We start from the raw sequence: 20119 nt of genomic DNA on the forward strand, positions 1-20119 counted from the left end.
AGTCAGTGTGTGTTTGGGTCTGGAACATGTTTGGGTCTTCAGTAAACTGCTTAGCATATGTCTCAGCTCCCTGTAATGTGACCAGCTTAGAGCTATGAACATAGACTGTTCACATCACTAATGATTAGTCACATATATGCATTTGTTCTTGGGTCACACACTCTGGAAATATGAACATATATTTTTTTTTACTATTTTCATTGGCCCATAACTGCATGAGAGAATGTAAGAAAAAAACTATTTGGTAACATTTTAGTTGAAATTTTATCTATAAGGCTAAAGGCTGACATTACGCTGTCAGTATCTGTCATTAGCATGATTAAGGTGTCATGAAGGCTGTAATAAAGCTTTGCTTGCTACCCTAACCCTTCATTACCCTAACCCCTAACCCTAAACTTAACCCTAAACCTACATAACCCAACTACATCCCTCCACCTAACACAAAAAAATGCCAATATAGCTCCAAAGGTGTCATAATGTTGCGAACGACACTTAATGACAGCCTTCATGACACTTTAATCATGCTAATGACAGATACTGACAGCATAATGTCAGCCTTATGTAAAAAACTTGTTACTGGTAATTTTTCTTTATACAACTTCTTCATTTCTATTTTGGACCCCAACTTTGTGTTGTTTCATAACTCGTGAATAATAAAAAAGCCTTCATATGAGGCTATTGTAGCTTTCCTCTGTGTCTTATATTCTGATTTTGTATAAAAATGCTCATGATTAGCAGCAGGTAAAAACAACAGGCACTATGGCTGCATAAAGGCACCTCACTCCGCCTTCATCTGGTCCCTTACACCTGAGGGCAGAGTTTCAAACAGAGTCTCCTCCACAATAAGGCCACTGCGCTTCAACGTGCGACAGCAACCCAGTTCCTGAGGCAGAAACTCAAAGTGGTTTCCTTTGAGGTCCAGGTAGGTCAGCGAAGCAAGATATGAAACTTTTGGTGAGAGCAAGGACAGCGAATTCTTGCCCAGCTTTAAGGTTTTGAGCTTTTTGCAAAAGAAAAGCTCATCTGGTAGGTTTTCAATTTTGTTATAAGTCACAGAGAAGTACTGCAGGCTCTGAAGGACTCCAATTTCAGGCGGTATGAAGCGGATGTCGTTGTTGGAGAGGTCCAGGTAACGCAGCTTGTTGCACAGAAACAGATGTGAGGGTAATATCTCGATCTTGTTGTTGCTGAAGTAGAGGCGCTCCAGGCTGCCGAGCTTTTTGATATGCTCCGGGATATACATGATGCTGTTGTACCACAGTTTGAGGCACGTAAGCTTTCGAAGATGTTGGAAACTGACAATCTCCTCAATGGAGCGAAGGTTGTTTTCTTTCAGGTCAAGCTCCTGTAGAGTCGTGAGGCTAAAGATGGCATGCGGAATACGCTCCAGGTCACAACGCACAAGCTCCAGCTCAATCAGATTTGTCATCTTTTTTAAGTTGTTGAGCATCACCAGCTTTGTGCCGTCGTTTTGTAAGTACAGGCGCTGCAGATGGCTCGAAACATCCACAATTGCCTGGGGAACTTTGGTCAAATTGGTCTTGAGGGACAGAGTTTTCAGACACTTCATTTCTCTCAAAGACTCGAGAGCTATGTTCTTCGAGGCATCAGGGCTGAGTGACCCGGTGAGATAGAGCTCCTCCAAGTTGCGTAGGCCATACATCCAGTTTGGAAGTTCCCTGTAATCGTCAAATTTCACACGAAGCACCTTCAGGTTTTCTTTCAGGAAGGAGGTAGCGGTTGTGTGCAGCTTTAAACAGCATTGGTAAAGAGACAGTTCCTGAAGGTTCTCCAGCTGAGAAATGGGGGCAGGAATGGTGGCGTTGTTGATGATCTCCAGCTTCAACGACTGAAGCTCCGACAGCTCAAAGACGGTGTCCGGTAAACCCGGGAGCATGAACAGCTGAAGCTCCAGCCTGTTGTTAGCGTTAATCTGCAGTCTCTGACGCAGTTTCTCTGCGGTCCATTCATGGTTGAGGTTGAGCTGCTTGAGTTTGTTCTCGCTAACCTCGGAAAGGAAAACAGCAAAACGCTTCGAGTACAAGGGATCGTACTGATCGATCATGTGCAGCATGAAGGCAAAGTCGTTCTTAACATCAGGGATGTCGTCGATTCCTGTTTCCTGCCGCACGTACTCAAAGGAGTATTCCTTCAGTGAGCGATAGAAAAGCCAGTAGGAGGTGTACAGACTTGTTAGCCCGTAGAGCGCCACCAAGCACAAGTAACAGTAGGACAGCTTAGAAAATAGATGAGCCATGGTGTGGTTACATTCAAAGACTTTGTAGCCCGTCATATCCTGGATTTCAACCTCGCAGCGTATGCGATTCCGTACTTTGTTGACCAGAGAGCTGTTATAAGCAATAATCAGGAGAAATTTGATCACTTTGAAAACAGTCTGACGAACATACATCAGGTAGAGGATATCACCCTCTTCAACGTGCAACCGGAACTTCTTCACCTTCTCAAAAAGAGCTTTAGCTTGCTCTCCTTCTTTTTTGTCCAGAACACTCGCTGATGGTTTGTCGACTACAATTTTCTCTGGAATAGATCGAAGGGACTGGGATTTCTCCAAACTGCCTTCCCCAGGTGACATAGCGGTATTTGATCCATTGGTGCAGCTTTTCTTCTGTTCTTTTTCCTCTGGGTTTTCTCCGGATACTTCAGAGAGTGCTCGTGTAGTCCACGGAGAGTCGAAGCATTTTCCAAGCATCGAGATAAAGTGCTCAATTTTGGAGCTGGAGCCGGGAAATTTGAACCAAAAGTTGCTGCACACCATAAAAACCAGAGTGTGTATGAGAACCAAATAGGGAAAGTACTTGGCATACCAATGAAGAGCCTTTTCATAACACATCTGATTGATGAAGCTGTACTGTTGAAGATCCAGATCTGTTTTAAGGCCTGTCATTTCCCTCGGCGCGGCAGAGGAATTGGATTTCATGTGTAAGAGTACATTTAAGTCCACTTCACTGGTGTTGCTTTGGTGTGACAGTGTTCTCTGAGGAAGGCAGATGATTTTGTCTTGCATCACCTGAAACAAATCAAACATCAGCTTCAGCAACGTTCAGGGTTGGAGTCAATCACATTTTTCAATTACAATTACGTCTTCAATTATCCATGTTCAATTACTACCAAATTATGATTACAATGACAGGCATTTTTTCCAATTAAAATTAAAATTACAATTACTGTTTTTCCACTGAAAAATAATTACAGTTACATTCTCAATTACTAAAGTTAAAATTCAATTAATCACAATTACTGAACCTTGAATAAACAGCCGAATAAAATGACACCTTCCTCTTGTGTTAGCTTTCTGTTAGCATCTCTTATGATAACGGGTCCTAAATTAGCTGTAAAATACACTAAAAACAAATATCTATCATCTAATCTATTTCCTATCTATTGGTTACCTTGTTATGCTTCATAATCAATAAAAATATAGGTTTTAATTATGGCGTTAACAATTTGTGTAAATTTTTTCCTATTAAAGCTTTAAAATTAATTGACGCATCGATTAATTTGACCACTTTATTAATTTGCGTGCCTAGACGCAGTACAATGATAAACTCCATATAGAGCATAGACAGTAATGTGCCATAGACACCCAATGCACCATTTTTTCACAGAAGAAGACACACTTCCGTTTCCTGTAGCTAATGCTGCTACAGCCTGAGCTAGCAATGGAACACTCAAAACACACACTTCTAAATGGACAGTTTAGCTTTACAGTATGACCAGAAGGGGGTGTGGACAAGACAAAAGTTACTGTATGTGTGCAATGCAAAGGGGAATTTAATTACCACTGCAATAGTTCTTCCTAAATGTACCATCTACGAGTGAAGCATCTGGGTTCAGCGACGGCGGCGTCAGGCAGACCCGACGGACTACGACAAACAACTCGAGGAGAGGTTTGGTGCGAGAGGCCGACAGATTAATGACAAGTTAACCAATGCAATTGCTTGTTGGATAGCTACACATTGCCATTCTACAAATATTGTTGAAGATGTGGGATTGTGTCAGGTACTTCAAACTGCATCGAGGGACACCACGTGTAAACGTCCTGCCAGAAAAAACATTTTTTCCAAAATCGACACGTTGTACAACAAACCCCAGAAGAAAGATGGTTATTTTGTTTGCAGAGGGTTTTGAACGGCCAGAAAATTCCAGTTATTGCATTAATTTACTGATAGGAACCATTGAAACTAATGTACTTTTGTTACTAAAGCATACCTGTCAAGTTTTGGATTTGAAAATAAGGGAAATTTTCTGGCACCCACTACGAGCCGTCCCACCCGCCCATCCAAGCTCCAGTATCCCTTATATTTTAATACAGGTGTACAAGAGTTCTAAAGTAGCCACTTGTCAACCGCTTACTAAATACAGTTATATGATTATAATCTGGTAGGTCGACCTTTATTAATATTAAGATGCTGTGAACATTCCTACTAGGGCTGGTGATATGAACCAAAACTCATATCTCAATTTATTTTCTCAAAATAGTGATATATGATATAAATCTAGATAATTTTATCAAATAAAGTCTGACCAGAAAGAATGAAGGGTAAAAAATGGGAGTTTCCCGGATACTTGACAGGTATGCTAATGTTCTACTGCTGCTGTGAAAAATGACTGTACATTGTTTACGTTACATCATTGCATTTCAAACACAGTTTTAAATAAGCTAATTATACCAGCTTTACAGCTGAGGTTCTAATTTTCTGTTCATCGTTTACATTATAGAATAGTACAATGTTGCACAAACACTGTTTTGAATCAAAAGATATGTATTTGTTATAAGCTTTGTCTTTTAAAGACGTATTAAGTTATTTTTTGTTACACCTCAGAGTTAGACACTTTCTATGCTATTTTTTTATTAAAATAAACCTTTTTTTCTACAATTTTGCATGTTTATTAGAAGCTGACATTGCAATAAACTGTGATTAATTGCTGGCATTTTTTGATTGCAATTAATTGTGATTAATCGCGCACATTTTATTTCAGATTTGCGATTAATTATTTAATTTTTTTAATCAATTCCCAGCTCTTTGTATTTAGTCCTACTTTATTTGATCTATTTAAACGATGTTATCCATCTTCTACCTTCTCTTATCCAGATCAATGTTAATGGACTATAACAATGGAGACGATAAGTGTTAAAAAGGAAACACTTTGTACAGGTCGATAGTCAGTCTCACACAAACACATGTACACACAAACATGCTCTAATGAACATTTGTGTTTTGGTTTATGATAAGAAACAAGAATATCCTGACATACGCCTACACATGTTCAGAGTGGACAGAATAAAAAGGACCCATCTTAACCAGGGGTTCTCAACCTTGGGGTCAGGATTCCATTTGAGGTTGTGAGACACTGGGAGGGGGTCGCCAGAGGCCTTCAAGAACAATTTGAGCCCATTTTTGCTTTGTCTTACACTTTTTTTAGGCGGAGCTACCGAACTCAAAATGCCCTCATGTTGTTGTTGTTGTTGTTGTTGTTGTGTACACTAGATAAAATCACTACTCCTCTGTTATTCATGAACGGATCGGTCTGACATGTGGTAGCTATAATCTATGGATGTGTACGCATCGACGCTCGGAGCCTGATTTTTGATTTGGGGCCCAAAAGAAAAAAAAAACAAAAGTGGATTTCTCATTTATTTACAATTCAAATAGTACGACGGTTGGTGGTAACAAATCATTGACACATGCCAATCACTAAATGGGGCCCATTATCCCGTATGTGTCACGGGGGCGCCAGGGGGCCCCATTTTTTAAATGACTACTCCCGTTATTTCTCATTAGATTGGAATGCAGTTTGGTATGAATACTCTATGAATGAATATGATGAGATGCTGGGAGACCTTTTTTTTAAACCCCCCATTTCTGGTCATTTCCAAATGTATGGGAACATAGTCGTGTGATATATTATTTCAAAGGTAATTCAACGTAGATTACGATTTTGCCTTGCTCAATTTTATTAGGGGCAATTTCCATTAAAGTCACTTTCTCATCTGTTTGTGAGTGAAATATTGCGACCGTTGGTGCTACCAAATCATTGACACATACCAATATATGAGGGAGGCTCATTACTTTGTATGTGACACGGGGGCGCCAGGGGGCTGCGTTATTGCTCGTTGAATCAGGCTGTAATTTGACATGAATAGTCTATGAGTGGATGTCTAGAGCTTCTTGGAGACCTTTTTTTTACTCGGCAGAACCGAGTCATTTGACTGAATTCTCGGGAACGTGGTACGTGCTATTCCGCAGGATGGGCCGTAGTTCATCAGAACTTGTTCTGCAACGACACCAAACTTGCCATATTTTAACCTATTTTCATCACTTTTTCTTGCCTTATTTTTGCTCCTTTTAATGCATTTTTGCTACATTATTCCCATTTCTGACACTTTGCCATCAATACATCAGAAATGTATACATTTATGAATAAAAACGTCATAAAAAAATCACAGTAGAAAGAAGTAATAACATGACTATGCATTTGTCTACAGTAGGGGCTCTAAACCTTGGGCTCAGGACCCCATTTGGGGCTGTGAGACACTGGGATGGGGTCGTCAGATACCTTCAAGAAGCTAAGAATATTTTCTTAATAATTTGAGCCCATTTAACCTATTTTAATCACTTTTTTTTAATGCATTTTTGCTACATTACTCCCATTTCTGACACTTCTCCATCTAATTTCAATGCCTTTTCTACACTTTTTTTCTACTTTGAAGACATTTTCAGCACTTATAAAGCCTTTGTGGCTGTCACAGGAAGTACATTCCTTTTCTTTGTATTAGAAATGAATATACTTATTGGTAATTTAAGTTATTAAATCCACTATTTTTAATTTGACTGTTGTGCTACTGACCTCAGGTGGTTATATATATATATATATACATATATATTCGAAGAGTTTGCTGAGCCATGGACACACAGCAGTATGAGAAAAAAGAATGGACTGATGAACATCTAACCTCTCCTAAATGTTTGCACTGAAGGTGCACACGGTATGTGAAGATGTTTTGTTGTGTGTGGATGTTTAATGTTGATTTGTGTTTCTTATGATTTGTTATATTGTTTTCTGCTATAGTTTTTCATGGTGTAAAGGCAAAATTGTCTGAAGAAACAGGAAAATAAAATTCTGACAACCATGACAACCACGAGAAAACTTTGGGACTAGTTACACTCTTAGTTTCCACCACTTTTTCCACCTAATGTTGCATATCTTGACCCATTATTGTCATTTTTAACCTCTTTTCACCATATTTCAATTTAACCCCTTTCACCATTTGTCATGCCTAATATTTTCCAGTTTAAACTAATTGTTCCAATATTGACAATTTGATCCTTTTTTACCACTTTTTCTGTCTGTTTTTATCCACTCTAATTTGCAACTTTTAACCAATTTCTATGTTTTTTAAAATCCCATTTCACCACCTTTTCCACCATTTTTGGTCACTTTTAACCCATTTTATTTGTGATTAAAACCAGGATTTCCATCTGTAAGATGACTATAATAATAATAATAATAAACGTAACTGGATAACAGTGGATATTATTCAGATGAATAAATAAATGTGGTTATCACAGATTCATAGAACAATGGACCATCATTTTACTGACTTTATGGATGGACCCCAAAAATCTCTCCCCTTTATTCCCCCTTATAGATGGTCCTGTCTCCACATCTTCAATGTTAATGTCTGTGTTCAACCACCTTCAGCTACAGTGGGGGTCCCCGCTCTCTGGAACCTTTATTTTGGAGGTTTGGGACTGAAAAGGTTAAGAACGTCTGTTTTACAGGAGGACTCTAAGATAACACAGAGGAAATGGAACTCCCTAATCTAACTAACGTTGAACCTTTTCCAACAGCTTTGAAGACAAAACCTTGTGTAGTTGTTAAATAGTGTAGCTTTGTGACCCCATGTGTTACAAAGCATGATAGTGGACAGCTTTATACAAAGACTCCATGTAAAAACTAGCATCTTTCATTTGTTTGTATCACCTTTACCACATTCCTCTGTTGTGTAACTTGTCTGCTGTGTGTTATTCTTTGATTACGTGAGCGTGTCAGCCATGAACCTTTACGTGTAAACAGCAAATGCCTTTGGAACTTTTCTGGTAAATAACCAAAAGCAGCTGCTCACTCTGACGAACTAATAACGGGAAATGTGCACTTAAAACCATTAGGGATGGAAGACATGGAGAGACAAGCGTCTGAATCTCAGCTGCTATATTGTATGATCTGAAAAGTGTTCATATGAGCTTTCAGTTTGTATTGGTCCTTATGCAACTCCACTTCCTGGATATTATATATATATCACATTTCCTTGCCATATTTTTGCTCCTTTTAATGTATTTTTGCTACATTTCTCCCATTTCTGACACTTCTACATCACGTTTCAATGACTGTTCTGCACATTTTTTCCACCTTCAAGACATGTTCAGCACTAATAAACCCTTTCCACCACTTTTCCACCTAATGTCACACGTTGACCCATTACTGTCACTTTTAACCTCTTTTTACCATATTTCATGATTATTTTTATCAATTTAAACTCATTCGTCATTTGTCATGCCTAATATTATCCAGTTTAAACTAATTTTTCCAATATTGACACTTTGAACCCTTTTTAGCACTTTTTCTGTTTTTATCCACTCTAATTCAAAACTTTTTATCTATTTCAGTGGTTTTTAAAATCCCATTTCACCACCTTTTCCACCATTTTTGGTCACTTTGAACACATTTTATTTGTGATTAAAACCAGGATTTCCATCTATACGATGACTATAATAATAATAAACATTCCTGGATAACAGTGGATATTATTCAGATGAATAAATAAATGTGGTTATCACAGATTCATAGAACAATGGACCATCATTTTACTGACTTTATGGATGGACCCCAAAAATCTCTCCCCTTTATTCCCCCTTATAGATGGTCCTGTCTCCACATGACTGTTCTTCAATGTTCATGTCTGTGTTCAACCACCTTCAGCTACAGTGGGGGTCCCTGCTCTCTGGGACCTTTATTTTGGGGGTCGTGGGCTGAAAAGGTTGAGAACCACTGCTTTTAGGTACATTTGACAGTTTTTCCTCCTAATCTTATAACATGGAAAAGAGCTACATTTACTCTGTTACATTTATTTGAGTAACACTGAGTTACATTAAACTCGCTACTTTTATTTTTACATCTATCACTGCTTGCACGACTGATTTGTTTTGGTTTTGTCAGAGACGTCTGCCTCTGGCACACGTTGGACTGTATTTCACCCATCAAACAGAGCCAGGCAGTCACATGACCACACACACACAGAAATAAAGCGATTATTATACATGAATTATGTTGTTGAATCAATGGAAGAAACATTAGAAAGTATATCACTGGCCTCACATTCAATCCATTTTCACCTTATAGACTAGTACTTGAGTGGTGTTTTTTGACTGAATACTTACATACTCTTACTTGAGTAACTATGTGTAGAACTACTTTTTAGTTTTACTTGAGTCATGTTCATCTAAATTAACGGTACTCATAGTTGAGTACAAATCTTGGCTACTTTAGCCACCACTAGTTAGCATAGAGAAGTCATGGACCAGCTCACAGGTTTTGAAAAAGCTGAGTCTATTAAATGTTTCCATGGGTGAATGTTTCTGTTACAGCACACAGGGCGCGTTGTAAAAGCCAGGAATGTGTGTTTGTGAGTCCTAATATAGAAAGTAGAGTTAGTTATACTCCATTATCCTATGAAATGTTTTATTCTTCTTTAGTTGATGAGGCTTTGTGTATATTTACAGTAACGAACTCAATCCATTATATAACCTTATGAGAACCAAACAGTGACGTGCAGTCAGGGTAGGCAAGGTAGACAGTGCCTACCCAAGGGTGAATTGATATTTTGATTGTTTGTTTTAATTATAATATAATTGTAAATTATTTATTTTTCCATTTCCAATAGTCTACAGTACCTATAAGTTTGAAAGTGTCAGCATTTTGTGCGTTTCATAGCCCAAATTACTAAACAGCGCTATTTCCTGGAACAGCTGCACAGTCTGGTACAAAAGGAAGGATTGACTTTGTGGATGATCCTCACTGAGGATGTTCTGAGTTGTTGTTGTTGTAATTTTCTCCATGTTTCTGTGTTTCCAACACAAACAACAGATATATGTTGTTGGAGAGTATGGAGGCTATATTAAATAATTGTTTATGTTTCTTTAATGGTGTTTATGATGTTGATTTTGTTAGATGATAAATACTTGTTCATTTGGCTCTAATTGGGTTTTTTTTTTTTCTTGTTATGAATTTTATATTTTGATAAGCGCATTGAGATGACTTTGTTGTAAATTGCTTTATACAAATAAAATTCATTTGAATTGAATTAACACTTGACAGCAGAAACATATGAAAATGTCATTGATGGTCTCGATTTGCAATGTGCCTACCCAACCCTAGTGGTCACGGCACGTCACTGGAACCAACACTGTTGTAATGACTCTACTAAAAGAATCTGTAATCTAAATGACAAATCCAATAAAAGTTGGTAAAAACTCCCACTTTAATGTTTAGCATTGCTGTGGTTGAAAAGGTGACCCTGAAAGCCAATGTTTTTCATCACTGTACAGACATTACTACTGACCTGTAGAGTACATCCAAACACGCCGATCATCAGCATGATGACTGACAGATAGTCTGTGAACACGTCCCACCACGGCTTTAGGACCCTGAACGCTGGCTGTTGTTCAGAGAACTGACGGAATTCCATCACAGGGATCATAATGCCTGTAAATAAAAATAAATTCAGTCTTCAGGACACCTACTACAATGTGTTAAAATCCCTTTGTTATCTCAAAATATAAAGATTCATATGAACATGTGTCTTAAAGGTTATGATCAGACTGAGTTATTTAACAGTGTTAAACTATGAAGTATTTGTAATGTTTCTTATTTCTATCTTGTGGTGATGACCACACGTCGTCTGGCTTTAAATAATTCATCAATCATACCAGTGGCTACGAACAATAAAGCAACACCTTCGACCAAGTCGCTTATTTAACCAGTATCTAATCACAGTTTGCATTATGTTTGGATCTGATGAGAAAAACTGTTTTATTCTATTCAAATAAGTCATGTTGTGATCCTTAAAGTATGGAAGCCCAAAAGAGTCATAATGAAATAAAAAAAACAACATTTTGATAAATAACAGACAATAATAGAATATGGCCATTAAATTGTTAAATAAGGTAATATTATTATGAAATACGTTTTATTATTCATAAATTGAATTTTCAATCTCAGCACGGTGGAAGTATGAAACTCACAGCAGAACTAGCAAAAATTAATTTTCCGGCAGTACGCATGCTCCTAATCGATCTCAGTACGATGTAAACTCAGAATCTAAAAATCAAACATTTCCTTTTCAAAATTAAAGCTTCTCTTCTTGTTTTCCATTCGTTTTTAAACTCTTTTGTAAATAGGGCTCTTATTTTGAAGTTCACTGGAAGGTACGTCAGTATAGTAAATGGTGGACAATATGGACTTTCTGAAAATGTGTGAATGAAATGTGTCTACGTGAGTTTTATGGATCAAATCATCACATGTTGATATTCTACTTGGTCACTTTCTCGCTTCAAATGTTTTCAGAACTTTCAAAGTAAAGGTGGAGAATCAACAGAGATATTTAGCCTCAGTGTGAACAAGGCTTTTACTGTAGGTTCCAGATGCATCCTGGGAAACTTGGAAGTAGACTTCAGTGGGAACGCTCTGCAGACAGTATGTCGTGTAAAGCAGTGGTTCTCATACTTTTTGTCCGACTACAACATTTTACTCAGAGTTTTATGAAAAAAACATCTATAGATCATAATGATGAGTGAATGAGTTCAAACACACATTTTAAATAATGTCATTCTGTAAATAAGTGAATGAAACAATATTTAGTTCCTCCTGAATTGATTTATTTCTATATCATTTCCAGTCATCTTGGTCCTGATGTGGAACCAACACTGACCTTTGTATTTTCAGTTCATTTTCTAATCAACATTTCTCTGTGTGTGTGTGTGTGTGTGTGTGTGTGTGTGTGTGTGTGTGTGTGTGTGTGTGTGTGTGCTTTTTCCCATTTAGTGTGTATTTGTTGTTGTTTTGTGTGTTGCTGGTAACAGTGAATATTTTTCTTTCTTCACGTGTGTTTTTCGGTGTCATTTTGTGTATTTTGTTGTTTGTTCTTTTTACTATTCATTATATTTTTCTCTTATTTTGTGTGTTTTTGTTGTTGTTTTGTGTGTTGCTGGTAATATTTAATGTTATAATCCTTTTTAACTCAAAGCAAACATTATAAAACCACATATTTTTAATGTTTATATTTGTTCATTTTCCACTCTCTTTCTCAAGTACCCTCGGTAGTCCCATTGCCGACCCCTAGGGGTGCACGTACCCCCCTTTGAGAAACATTGGTGTATAGTATGTTAGTGTGACATTTCCAACTCAGCCAATGTTTTCCCTTTGCTGTCAGAAAATATCATAAAAGACAGATTTTGCAAATGTTTAAAGTCCTTTTAAAGAGATATGGTCTCAATATTTTGATGTTGGAGATTAAATTTAATTGTTAATAACTGTCTGCCAATTTGTGACATGCACATTTTGAAAGTGGGTCAAGAATAAAATTCCCACCAAAGTCTATAGATGAAACCATTTGTAACATTTGTTAAAAAACAAAGACTGTAACTCTAATATGACTTCTTGTTTATCATGCAAAGGGAAGGTCATAAACACTGTGTGTGTAGCTGAAGTTAGTGCACAAACAGGGCGGCCATAAGCCTTTTAGAGCAGAGCATGAAAGACAGCAGTGTTCTGCATTCCCTCGTTCCCTGGTCACCTTCTGTAAAGTGCTGCAAAGGCAAAGTATCCAGTTTCAGGTCGGCTGGCTACACTCATTCACACTCTAAAGGCCTGGGAGCATATGTTTAATAATGTGTTCCATCATAGAGCGACTGCTGCAGATACAGTAGCTGGAAACAATCATTACATGTCATCCAGCTCATCTCAGTAACAAAGAAAACATGTACACTCAGTGTTTGGATTATTTGTCTTTGATTTCATCTGCTTCGTCTCTATCACATTCTGAAGGTTTATTGTTGCTCAAGTTTGGTTCCTGCATCTTTTTTTCTTATTTAATCATATTGATATTTAAACTTTAGAGCACTGGTTCTCAACCTTTTCAGCCTGCGATCCCCCAAAATAAAGATTTCAGAGAGCAGGGACCCCCACTGTACCAACACAGACATGAACATTGAAGAACAGTCATGTGGAGACAGGACCATCTATAAGGGGGTTTTGGGGTCCATCCATAAAGTCAGTAAAATGATGGTCCATTGTTCTATGAATCTGTGATAACCACATTTATTTATTCATCTGAATAATATCCACTGTTATCCAGGAACGTTTATTATTATTATAGTCATCTTAAAGATGGAAATCCTGGTTTTAATCACTAATAAAAATGTGTTAAAAGTGACCAAAAATGGTGGAAAAGTTGGTGAAATGGGATTTTAAAAACCACAGAAATGGGTTAAAGTTGCAAATTAAAGTGGATAAAAACAAACAGAAAAAGCGATAAAAAAGGTTCAAATTGTCAATATTAGAACAATTAGTTTATACTGACAAATGGTGAATGTGGTGAAAAATTAAGCATAAAATATGGTGAAAGAGGTTAAAAGTTACAATAATGGTTCAACATATGTGACATTAGGTGGAAGATGGTGGAAAGTGTTCATAAGTGCTGAAAACATCTTGAAAGTGGAAAAAAAAATGTGCAGAAAAGGAAGTGAAATGTGATGTAGAAGTGTTAGAAATGGAGTTATGTAGTTTAATCTCATTTATTGTGTTCTTTGTTTCAGTCATATACCAAAATACATTTAAATTGGAAAAATGTTGCTTCTCATGTCAAAAATTGTCAGACCATTAATTGAGATTAAATATGTACAATGTCTAACTAGAATATTTGCATTTCCTGACAAAAATGCAAGTAAAGATGCAGGTGCATTGCCCGCATTAGCTTAGCATTACCATTAGCTTAGCGTTATCTAGCATTAGCTAGCTTTAGCATAAGCTATCATTAGTATAAATCAGGATTAGCACTAACCTACTATTAGCGTTAGCCTAAAATTAACATTAGCCTAGCAATAATACTAACCTAACCACTAGATTTCCAAAGTGGGGTACGGGTACCCCCAGGGGTACGCAAATTGTCATAGGAGGTGCGTGAATAAAATGAAAAACAACATGACAATATTGGAAAGTATAATGTAAATAGAACAGCAGTCAGGAGCCTCCATGCATTGCCACAAATTACACATTGGCCTACGGTGCATCTGAAAAGCTTCACTTTTTCCACATTTTGTCATGTTACAGCCTTATTCCAAATCATTTTAAATTAATCTCTTTCCTCAAATTACCCTATAATGACAATGTGAAATAGTTTTTATTTAGATTTTTGCAAATTTGTGAAAAACAGAAAACAAAGAAATGTTTTTTTTTAAGTGTGCAGGAGTAGGGGGTACATGGTACGGGACTGTGAAAAGTGTGGGAACCACTGATCTAACCTAACAATAACATGAGCCTAATATTAGCATTAGCCTAACAATAACACTAACCTAGTATTAGCATTAGCCTAACAATAACATTAACCTAGTATTAGCATTAGCCTAACAATAACATTAACATAGTATTAGCATTAGCCTAACAATAACACTAACCTAGTATTAGCATTAGCCTAACAATAACATTAACCTAGTATTAGCATTAGCCTAACAATAACATTAACATAGTATTAGCATTAGCCTAACAATAACATTAACCTAGTATTAGCATTAGCCTAACAATAACATTAACCTAGTATTAGCATTAGCCTAACAATAACATTAACCTAGCATTAGCATTAGCCTAACAATAACATTAACCTAGTATTAGCATTAGCCTAACAATAACATTAACCTAGTATTAGCATTAGCCTAACAATAACATTAACATAGTATTAGCATTAGCCTAACAATAACACTAACCTAGTATTAGCATTAGCCTAACAATAACATTAACCTAGTATTAGCATTAGCCTAACAATAACATTAACATAGTATTAGCATTAGCCTAACAATAACATTAACCTAGTATTAGCATTAGCCTAACAATAACATTAACCTAGTATTAGCATTAGCCTAACAATAACATTAACCTAGCATTAGCATTAGCCTAACAATAACATTAACCTAGTATTAGCATTAGCCTAACAATAACATTAACCTAGTATTAGCATTAGCCTAACAATAACATTAACCTAGTATTAGCATTAGCCTAGCAGTAGCCTCCTGCATCCTCACTCATTTTCAATTAATTAATTAGATTTTTTATTTATTTTTTATCAAGTTCCACCACTAAATTTTATAGAAGTTAGTCAGTGAAGAGTTGATAAAAAAAACCTCAAAAATTAAATTAAAGTTTTTTAAGATAATTGTTTACACAACAAGTAAATTGAGACAATAAAATAATTCAAATGTTGATTTTTTTCGGTTTGCAACTTGTTTACAGTAGAAAACTAGTAAATAATTTGTCGGCACTGGTGGAGAGAGAACATCATAAAAAATGTAGTGATGATGTAAAGCAGAGATGTTTTATCACAGCGTGTCCACAAAAATGTGTCAGATCTGAGCGCCAAGTTATTATATTAATGTAAGCATTTAGAATAATGACCAATGAACATTCATACAAGAAAAAAACAAAGGGTTTGTCTCTTTTTGTCATCATTTTGTATATTTATTTCTGTAATCATCATGTCATTTTGGAGCAATTTTGTTTATTTTATTTTAAATGTTTTCTCTTATTTTGTTATCTTCTGTGTTTTTGTGTATTTTTGTTGTCATTTTGTATTTATTTGTAATTTGTTTGTGTTTTTGTTGTTGTGTTGTGCATGTTGTGGGAGTCAATTTGTGTATTTTGGAGTCATTTTATGTATTTTGTTGTGGTTTTGTGTACTTTTCTGTCATTCTGTGGACTTTTGTCATTGTTTTATATGCTTTTCTCCCATTTCATGTGGTTCATGATCAGTTAATTTGAGTTGTAGGAGTAACTGTTTGTGTATTTTTGACTTTTCTACAGTTTATTTGAGTTTTTGGCGTTGTTATTGGGTATTTTTCTGTCATTTTGTGTGTTTACTTTTGGGGGCTGCACAGAATTAGACCGACGGCCGCATGTGGCCCCCGGGCCGGCAGTTGTCTATGATGTAAAGGAAAAGTCCTGCCCAGCCTCTGATGAGTCAGAGCCATTGAATGAGCTGAGCTGAGTTTATCCTTGTCCTTTCCTGACAGGAAACTACACACACACACACACACACACACACTAGAGCCGCATTGCAGGAGTAGATAGACTTTTTCTTTACTAGCTATAAAGTGCTAATATAGTCACATTTATTATTTACACTGAGAGGAAAATCAAATAAAACCAGTTCCTGTTAAACAGCCTCGGACTGAGCAGGAAAAGTAAAGGTGATGCTTTACTTTAGTTCCTCATTTCACAGTCAGATGATCACGTGTTTTCCTTTATTAATCATAATCATAATGAGCTAATGATAATAACAGTGTTTTACCTTATTGTTGTTGTTGTTGTTCCAGATGTTCTTCAGCTGTCCTGCTCTCTGATGATCATCATGTTCTGCTGTGAGTCCAACCTATGGTCTGACCCTCCTTTTCTTTCCTTCCTTTCCTTCCTGGAGCCTCACAGACCGTCAGCAGCAGCAGCAGCAGCAGGGGCGTGAAGTAGGGATGGGGACCGGGGGGGGGGGACCAGGGGGGTATCATAATACATCATGATATATTACTGAAATATATTCAATGGTATGAATAACTTTTTTCTATCAATAAACAAAGTGAACACCAACAGCACTTTTCTTCTTCCTCCATTAGTCTAATTAGAGTTAAGGTGATGATTATATTACCAAATATAATATACCCAAATAAAAGTAATGTTATCAAAACATATTACTTTTTATTGAGTATACTTTTCTATTTTGTCATGTATGGTCATATTTTTGATACATTTGATGACATTTTTATTGAGTATATTATATTGGGTAAAAATCACCTGTCGTTAGTGATGCTGATATAATTTTAGCTTTTGAATTACATTTTAGTTTGAACTATTGTGAAATCTGTGTTTTAAAAACGCATTACACTTTGTGTTGTTCAACTTTATTATTCAACTTCAACAGATTTATTATTCAACAAAATTCATCTCGAAGTGCTAATACCAATGAACGCGTTTTAAAGTCAATCCTTTATTACCTCACTTTTAAACCCACTTTTGAAAAAATAAATAAATGTGAACATTTTTGTATCTTTTGTAAATTACTATCAAAGCAACCTGAGCAGCGCCACAGGTTGATGACCTCCATGCTACGCTGCATTGCTGCAGTAATTCATGCCAAATGAGGCCCAACCAGGCCCGCCTTTAGGTCATTCTGTATCCTAGCTAGGCAAGAGTGGACTTTAACCCCCCCCCATCCCCCATCCCCCCATCCCCTCGAAATTAATAAAAATAATTTTTCAGATTTACAAACAGTTTGTACACATAATGCATGTTGTGGGAGTCAATTTGTGTATTTTGGAGTCATTTGATGTATTTTGTTGTGGTTTTGTGTACTTTTCTGTCATTCTGTGTACATTTGTCATTGTTTTATATGCTTTTCTCCCATTTCATGTGGTTCATGATCAGTTAATATGAATTGTAGGAGTAACTTTGTGTTGTTCAACTTTATTATTCAACTTCAACAGATTTATTATTCAACAAAATTCATCTCGAAGTGCTAATACCAATGAACGCGTTTTAAAGTCAAACCTTTATTACCTCACTTTTAAACCCACTTTTGAAAAAATAAATAAATGTGAACATTTTTGTATCTTTTGTAAAAAAGATCATTCTGTATCCTAGCTAGCCAAGAGTGGACTTTAACCCCCCCCCATCCCCCCATCCCCTCGAAATTAATAAAAATAATTTTTCAGATTTACAAACAGTTTGTACACATAATTTATTTATTTTATATATCAAAACAAAACAATGCAATTCTGTGAAACAACAAACCATTGAAAAAAATACAACCTATTTTAAAAGTTAGAATAATGCACTATAAAACAAAATAACAATAGTGCAAATGTCTCAAAGGAACAATAACAACAATGGCACAAAATCCAAAAGCAAGCAAATCTACGGACCCCCTAAAGGGACACAGGTAACTCTTTTTTTTTTTTTTTTTTATTGAGTGCTCACGTAAAAGTTACACACGAGCACGTGATACCAGTATTGCGTTAGTGAGCATATAAAGGTAATTGTTCACTCTAACCCTAACGTAAGGCTGAAATAAAGCTTTACTAGATCCTCTAACATGATTACCTCTTTGCATGCAGCCTGATGACTGACGTTTATAAGCGTGCACGTAAAACATTTTACGTGCACACTTCAAACTATTACATGCTCCCTTACGTAAAGCTTTACGTGAGCATAAAACAAATGAAAATAAATGTCTGTGTCCCTTTAGGGGCTCAGTACAAAACAGTGCAATCAAAAGTAAAAAAAATAAAAATGTAAAAGTTTCAATGCAAGGAAATTTCTACTTTCCTGTTTGGTTTTACTAGTCAGTAACACAAATCTCAAAACCAAAGAACACCATGTGCAAACAACACAATATAATTATATGGAATAGAACAAAAATTAAAATAATATAAACATGGGCAGAAGAATATTAGATTATTGACATTAATATTCAATTAAGAAAAGCATGTACACTGATTGTAAAGGGTGTGTTTCACATTTATTATACATTTTTAAATTATCATAAAAAATAAAAATAAATAAATAAAAAAAAAAAAAAAAATTGGGGGTGCAAATCGGGGCCCATCCAGCAGATAGCGTCCTAGGTGGCCGCCTGGGTTTCCAGGCCGGAAGGCCGGCCCTGGGCCCAACCAAGTATTGAGTGCATGAACATACTAAACTAAACCTGACATTTCTGTTGAAAATATCACTTTTTGAAATTGATCTTATGTAATGTTCTAATTTTGTGAGACACTGAATTTTGGGTATTTATTATTTGTAAGCCTTGAAGGTAGGGTAGGCGATTTTCAAAAGCTAGCAGGAAACAAGAGACAAAATATATTAAACTTTTCCATTATATTCTTTTTTCTTTTCTTCAGTGATCACCAAAGTGGTTTTATTTTGCTATCCACACACTGTTGTTTTCAGCCAACAAACTGTACATCACAGTAAAACACATATTATATTATTTATAATGATATTTAAGCAGCTATTGTGATTGTGAGTCTGACTCAGCATTTCAGGTTGTGTGTTTATCACAGCAGCAGCAGCAGCAGCAGCAGCAGCAGCAGCGGAGTCATTCAGCTACTTCAAACACCACAGTGTTAAGCTGCTGAGTCACTTTCTTCTCCTCCTCATCTCTATTAACTACAGGAATAGTGAATTTAATGTGATAATCATTTGTTTGGTTCAACCGCTGCGTCGCATTGTGTCACCAACACATCAGATCACGTCAAAGGCGAGCTGTGGCGATAAGAATGTGTCTGCTACCTGGCGCTATACTGTTGCTGCGGAGGGGACATTGCCATTAAAAATGAAATCCAGCCACTTCCTTCTTGTATCTTCAGCAGCTGGAGTTCAAAGCAAAACCACATGCTGGTCTTTAACCTATAATCGAGCAACTTCTGTAATTAGTTTTAGCGGTCGCCATCACTCCTTCACTCGCAAGAAAAAACAATGGCGGACTTTCGCAAAAGTTTTCATCAGGTTGGGGGTGGAGTCAATGGGTGGAGCTACCAGCGGAGGGGAGGGCATTTTCTTTCCCAATTTTGCTTATGACATCAAAAACTTAGAAAATTTGAAATCCTGTTTTAGCTTCAACATATTATCTATTTCCTTCCACATGGCAGTGTCTTCTGGAAATTTGATATTCAATTCCACTGCTTCATGGATGACACCCAGCTATATCCCCCCCACCCCCCACCCACGTCCTTTCAGAAATTAAAGACTGGTTCACCTCCAACTTCCTCCAACTTAATTGCAATAA

At 36.5% G+C, this 20119-nt stretch overlaps 1 protein-coding gene across 1 annotated transcript; it reads right to left on the reverse strand.

Moving 5' to 3' along the window:
- Positions 1-562: 562 nt before the first annotated feature.
- lrrc8c (leucine rich repeat containing 8 VRAC subunit C) lies at positions 563-16772 on the reverse strand. The gene is made up of 3 exons (XM_028443767.1): positions 16637-16772; positions 10643-10785; positions 563-3028 (listed from the first exon to the last, which is right to left on the reverse strand). Exons 2-3 carry the CDS (start codon positions 10778-10780, stop codon positions 779-781), a joined length of 2388 nt encoding a protein of 795 aa, XP_028299568.1. The 5' UTR covers positions 10781-10785; positions 16637-16772; the 3' UTR covers positions 563-778.
- Positions 16773-20119: the final 3347 nt, after the last annotated feature.

Source organism: Gouania willdenowi, chromosome 4 (genome assembly GCF_900634775.1).
Source record: "Gouania willdenowi chromosome 4, fGouWil2.1, whole genome shotgun sequence".
Lineage (NCBI taxonomy): Eukaryota > Metazoa > Chordata > Actinopteri > Blenniiformes > Gobiesocidae > Gouania > Gouania willdenowi.

What these genes read in the sequence shown, in the direction of transcription:
- lrrc8c (XM_028443767.1), bottom strand. Translation starts at nt 10,780, where the DNA reads ATGATCCCTGTGATGGAATTCCGTCAGTTCTCTGAACAACAGCCAGCG. An exon ending in TGTTTGGATGTACTCTACAG is followed by an intron (nt 3,029 to 10,642) that starts GTCAGTAGTAAT and finishes GATTTGTTTCAG; the next exon opens with GTGATGCAAGACAAAATCAT.